Source organism: Metopolophium dirhodum, chromosome 1 (assembly GCF_019925205.1).
Source record: "Metopolophium dirhodum isolate CAU chromosome 1, ASM1992520v1, whole genome shotgun sequence".
NCBI classification, from domain to species: domain Eukaryota; kingdom Metazoa; phylum Arthropoda; class Insecta; order Hemiptera; family Aphididae; genus Metopolophium; species Metopolophium dirhodum.
This window is the reverse complement of record NC_083560.1, coordinates 73119572-73125571: the sequence shown is the minus strand read 5'-3', so window position 1 is coordinate 73125571 and position 6000 is coordinate 73119572. Positions and strand designations below refer to the sequence as shown.

At 27.2% G+C, this 6000-nt stretch overlaps 1 protein-coding gene across 1 annotated transcript; it reads left to right on the top strand.

Moving 5' to 3' along the window:
• The first annotated feature begins 1148 nt into the window (after positions 1 to 1148).
• Positions 1149 to 3974, top strand: LOC132937301 (anaphase-promoting complex subunit 10-like). Its single transcript, XM_061004132.1, has 2 exons — positions 1149 to 1281; positions 3535 to 3974. Exons 1-2 carry the CDS (start codon positions 1155 to 1157, stop codon positions 3972 to 3974), a joined length of 567 nt encoding a protein of 188 aa, XP_060860115.1. The 5' UTR covers positions 1149 to 1154.
• Positions 3975 to 6000: the final 2026 nt, after the last annotated feature.

The window sequence follows — 6000 nt, the reverse complement described above, 5'->3', positions numbered from 1 at the left end:
ATACAATAGTACACTTGGGCGGCAAATTGCTCAAATTATTGGGGGTAGCAAACATTCATCACAATTTATAATGACCCATTTAAAATGATAAGTTTGATCCCTCAATATTTTTTCTAGTGTGATAACTGAGAATTTTGACAAAATATAAATGAAAAATAAATAATAATAATGTAGAAAATAATTATCAAAAAAATCAACTTTTACTGATTGTTAAAATGTTTTACTTCATATTACTTGAATGAATTTTTTTTTGTCTGGTTAATAAGCACTGTTGCTTTCAAGGTATATGAATATAATACATATAGACACAAGAAAGTCTTTCGGGTGCCATTGAAATATTCTTAACGTGAATAACAGAGAATTTTGGTCTGTCTGTTTGCTAAACAATGAAGTAATCGTTTGAAAACACTGAAAAATGCAAATGCCGCATGATCCAGCGTTTTGTTTGTTCAGTTCCAATAACCAATGCCATCTATACTATCTACACAGAACAGATTACATTTAATTTAATTTAATCTATTATGTGCTATCTATACTCAATGCCAATACCTACCGTGGTTGAGTTTGTTTATACTTTTTCCACTTTTTCAGGCAAGTCTCAGACAAGGCCTTCTAGTTATTTATTATAATCAAATATCAATAATTAACTTTACTTACTCTTCTATGATTTTAATTTTAATTTATTAATCAAAAGTACCTATGTTGATTTTATTTAAGATTAGAACTATTATGCCTCGAAATATATACCGTGGTTAATTTACATACCATGGGCTTACAAATTTCAACGTTTCAAACGTTGGCATTCGTACTACAAAACGTTTCCCGCTATAAAATTGTCTTATTATCTATAAACTTTGGTCATAACCACAGCTGTTTACGCCTTTATTATACGGCGATAAGAAAATGTACAATCAATATTGAAATAAACAATAATATTATAATATTACATTCGTATTTTGTGCCTATAATATTAAAGGTAGGTTATTCAACATATTTTATTATTTTGTTTTTGTTGACTTCTTCTAATAATATTATTAATTATCATGGACTATTTTCTATAAACCTAATACCTACTGTTTATTTTGTTGGGTTCGTTTACTCGAGATGCTACAATTTGTTTTTGGTTAACACTAAGCAGTACGGGTTCGATAAAAATGTCTACTTCAGACGATATTGGGTTGTTCTGCCTCGAGACGATCGACCCAATGCGAGATGTACGTGCCGGTCTAGTACGTGAGGTAGGGTCGTTAGCGACATGGTCTGTGTCTTCGTGCAAATCCGGTAAATAACACTAGCTCTTATATTATAATTGTTATGTTATATTTTTCTGTGGTGTACCTTGTCAACTGTCATGCCTTAGGAAAGAGATGAAATATTTAATCATGCTTGAATCACTTCAGAAATTCTACCCCTACGATAATACAATACCTGCACGATTTATTTATCAATGGATTTTGTACCAAGTATGATGCATTAAACAATTTAAGTCTTTATTTAAGTAAATATATCACAAAGTCTTAGTCTCAATAAATGCCCAACTTGGGCTACCCACATCAAAACAAAAAAAATATCCCTGAAATTAAAACTTCATGGTTGTAAGATACCTTATTTGCTCAGACATCTCACTCAATTATACAATTTTTATTTACAAACAACTGATTTGTCTTGCAATGACTTGGTATGTGATCCAAATTTGTGATTCGACTAAATCTTAATATGTTTCAATCCTTCCAAGTTCCAGTCAATAAACTTATGTATAATGTTATATTATTAACGTGTGTGGTGTGTGTATGGGGTGTAGGGGGCCGTGGCCCCTGGCTTTTTCTTTAATAAGTACATAGATATCTATGCCATACTAAACAGCGAACATTTTTACATTTTACATGAAAAAAAGTGAAGCCAGTTTTAATCTCATAGTATAGATATCTGTGAATAAATGTAATAAAGTTATTAATTAATCAGTTATCACCGACCAAATGATTTATTATTATTACAGAATACTCTACTATCCACTATATTAGCTAGTGGACTTTTTTTTTATCACAGTATATCTATCAACTAAGTACTTTATTTATATATTTACGTTATTTCACGGTTGTTACTTGTAGATAATATCATATACCACATAGGTTAGTTAAAATAGTAATTACAAGAAACTAATATTTTAGACCGAATAAAACAGAATATTCTTATTACCTACATTAAACTTTTACATATTATACCTATCTAGTAAATAAAATACTGCTATAATGAGTGAAAAGAAGATCAAATAGCACAAGAATAATCATTAAAATCATTAAAGTTCACACTTTTTTTAAAAGTTGAATTTTGTCCTGAGTGACCCGTAAAATGGGGTGACTTTGGACACTTACCTATTAGATTTCATTAAAAACCGATGTTATAATTACAATGGTTGACTTCGGACAATATAGATATTTAAAAAAAAAAATAAGTTGCAATTAAAAAACCCCATACATTAATCACAAATACAACATAATTTATTTAACATTCTAAAAAAATAATTCTTTACTTTTCTATAAAAATGTCAACTTAAAATTTATTTTTTATTTTTCTGTTTTTACTTATTGTGTTGTCATATTTTTATAACTAACACCATCAACGATATTTTAAATATCATTAGGATTATAATTCTTTTATATAAGGACGACATCCTACATTGTTGATATAGTTAATGGCATAGTTAATGTGTTGTCCAAAGTCACTCCATGTTTGGTAATAATTAAGATGATTTAATACAACATGTGAGATCAAGTAACAATTTGCACATATACCAATTAACACAGACAAGTCAACGAGTATAGGTTACAAAAAACCGCAATCAAATATTTGTATTTGTTGTTGTGTTACAGTAATCAATGTAGTTCTGTAATTTAAAAATACAAAAATATAATATTTTGTATTTACCTTCATAACATGCACAATGACACCATTATGTCATCAATAAGTATTATTTTCTATGGAGGTTATAATAGATATTAACGAGGAGTATCAGTTTTCAACTTTTATTAAACGTGTATTCTAAAATTTTAATATACCTAACTAAAAAAACATGGTGTACAAATTTACCCCACATGTCCGAAGTCACCCCTTTTAAAAGTAGTCATTAATACAAGAATTTTTGGTTCAGACATTTTTAAGGTCCCCCCCCCCCTGTGGAAAAAGTCTGCGCACGCCTATGATAACAACCTCAAAATCCCTACACTCATTTTAGAAAATTCCAATCCATCACTAGCCCACCCAAATCTCCCAATATAAAATCTCTTCTATTACTCTTAATGGATAATCATCTATGTCCCCTAAAGCTTAATTGGCCAAAAATAAAATATTTTGTCTTTGTCTAAATAGCCCCAGAGGAATTGAATAATATTTAAATCAATGGTTCTTAAAATAATAACAAAGTGCGTGTCTCACTCACTATGATACTAATAACGTATTTATATATTAATATAGGTACATAATATTAAATTAACTACATTGAAAATCAAAATCATTAAACATTATATTTTTGTTTAGGTTTTGGTGTGAATCAATTAAGAGATGAAAATATAGAAACATACTGGCAGTCATGCGGACAACTTCCACATTTAGTTAATATTCAATTTAGACGTAAAACTATTGTGAGTGATATATACATGTATGTTAACCATAGACTTGATGAAAGCTATACACCAAATATCATATCAATTCGTGCAGGTACAAATTTTAATGATTTACAAGAGGTTGAGTTAGTTGAACTGCTTGAACCATATAGTTGGATAAGAATAAAGATCAAAGATATCCGTAATTTATCATTAAAAACCCATTTATTACAAATAGCAGTTTTAAAAAATCATCAAAATGGGAATAACTGTCATATTAGACTAATTAAAATACATTCACCTATTTCTACAAAAGATTTTCTTCTTGGCAATTTTAGCACTGTAGAAATGCGACAATATACAACTATAAAATAAAGTTTTTACTTATTATTCCTATTAAGTATAACCTAAAATGAATGTCTAAAATATGTAAATAATAATAATAAATATAATTTTAAAATAATATACCTATATCAGATTTTATGATAAATAATATTGTAAAAATGTTCTCATTGCAACAAAATTTATAAAATAACTGACAATAAGCCTAACCAAGTCTTAAAATCAATTTGTGTAGACACCATACCTAGTATGCTCTAAATCATTAAGCTGATAATTTAAAAGTTTTGTATTATCTTTTTATCAATTCTTTCATGTATTATAGTTAATTTAATCAAACTTTTTTGTATTTATTTGTAGATACACAAACATATAATATGAATGAAAAAAACAATTGTGCTTGTATTCTGTTCCTAAGATTTCTATTTTCTATTGTACAGTTAGTGACAGTTTTTATGAAATTTTGATGTTACAATGAAACCTGTATATAATGGATAGTCACGGGTCCATCAAAAGTATCCATTATTGACAGTGGCTTTTGCCTTTTGAATATCTATCTTTTACCAGAATATTATCATCATGTTCGTTGGAGTGTGGTGACTGTTATAAATAGGTGTGCTTTAAGACAGGTTTCACTGTATATGCAATTTATAAAAATATTCATTATGTGAAGCTAGCGTTTAAATTTGCAAACTTACAAACCGTATCAGTACAGTCATAATTTTTTTGTTTTGAAATAATGGCTCTATATAATTTATACTTAAAACAAATTTAGTGATATTCAATAAAGTCATTCAAATTAAATTTGTGTAAATAGTTTTTATGTATAGGCACCTGGTACAAATTAATTTTAATGTGAGAATAAGGTATGATTTAAGTTTTAATTTTAAAAAATGTATACTATCATATAATTGATGTATTTTTGTTGTTACATAAGTATTTAGTATAAAAAAATATTAATAATTAAAATTTATTTTAAATTAATTAATTAAAATTATTTACTGTATTACTTAATAGAAAATATCATAACAATATTTTAGTTGTATTAAACTACTTGTCTTAAACTTAAAAAAACATATTTTATAAGGTTTTGGTAAATTACTTTTTACTAAAAAAAAAATAATAATAATAACCTAAATCTATTAAGTATACCCATAACTAAAATTAATAGCTAAGATAAGATAAGAGGTACCTAAGTTAAAATATATTGTACATTTGTTATTTGTAGCTTGTACCAAATATAAACTAATAGAAAACTTAGAATATAATGATGTAATTATTCTACTAGCTGAATATCCTGGCTTCCCCCGAGTGCAGTTTTTTTGTAGTAAATCCCATAATACTTAATATGCTATATAGGTGTATCTTAGTTTTAGTGTAAGTACCTCAGCTCAAGGATAAATCGGCATCAGTGCCTGTATCTATAGCTTTGTGAAATAATTGAAATAGATGGGCAACCGCAAGTTGTTGCGGATTGGAATTAGCACTTGGTATATTTTTAACGAGGTTCTCTTACTCTAAGACTGTAAAACTAAATTTATTAAAATATTTTTGTTTGATATTACCTAATATAGTAATATTTATATCTTAACTAAACCTACCCACACCTATAACTTATTGTCTTATTATAACTTTTAGTTGATTTACCTTTTTTACTACCTATAAATTGTTTGTGACTATATTAGAATACAATAAATGTATGATTATAAATACTCAAAATAAGTTGCATATTATTAAAATAATAATATTCATAAAACTAAATATAAGCTGGGGATCACGCTCTTTGAGCGTACCTCCCTAGACATTGAGTCATAATTGATAATAATGGATGTGTTAAATATTTGTACCTATACCGTATAAGCATTTTTTAGTTATATTATCAATATCTAGTCGCAAAAATTATTTTCTAAATAGGTTGGCATTTTTGCACTGTTTATGTAAACATTTGCAAATGTTGACATTCATACATTTTTTATCGATTTATGTATAATAATATTTTTCTTTGTAAGTCAAAAAATTTGAAAATATAATACAACATCCTTAAGTTGTACCTTCTGATATC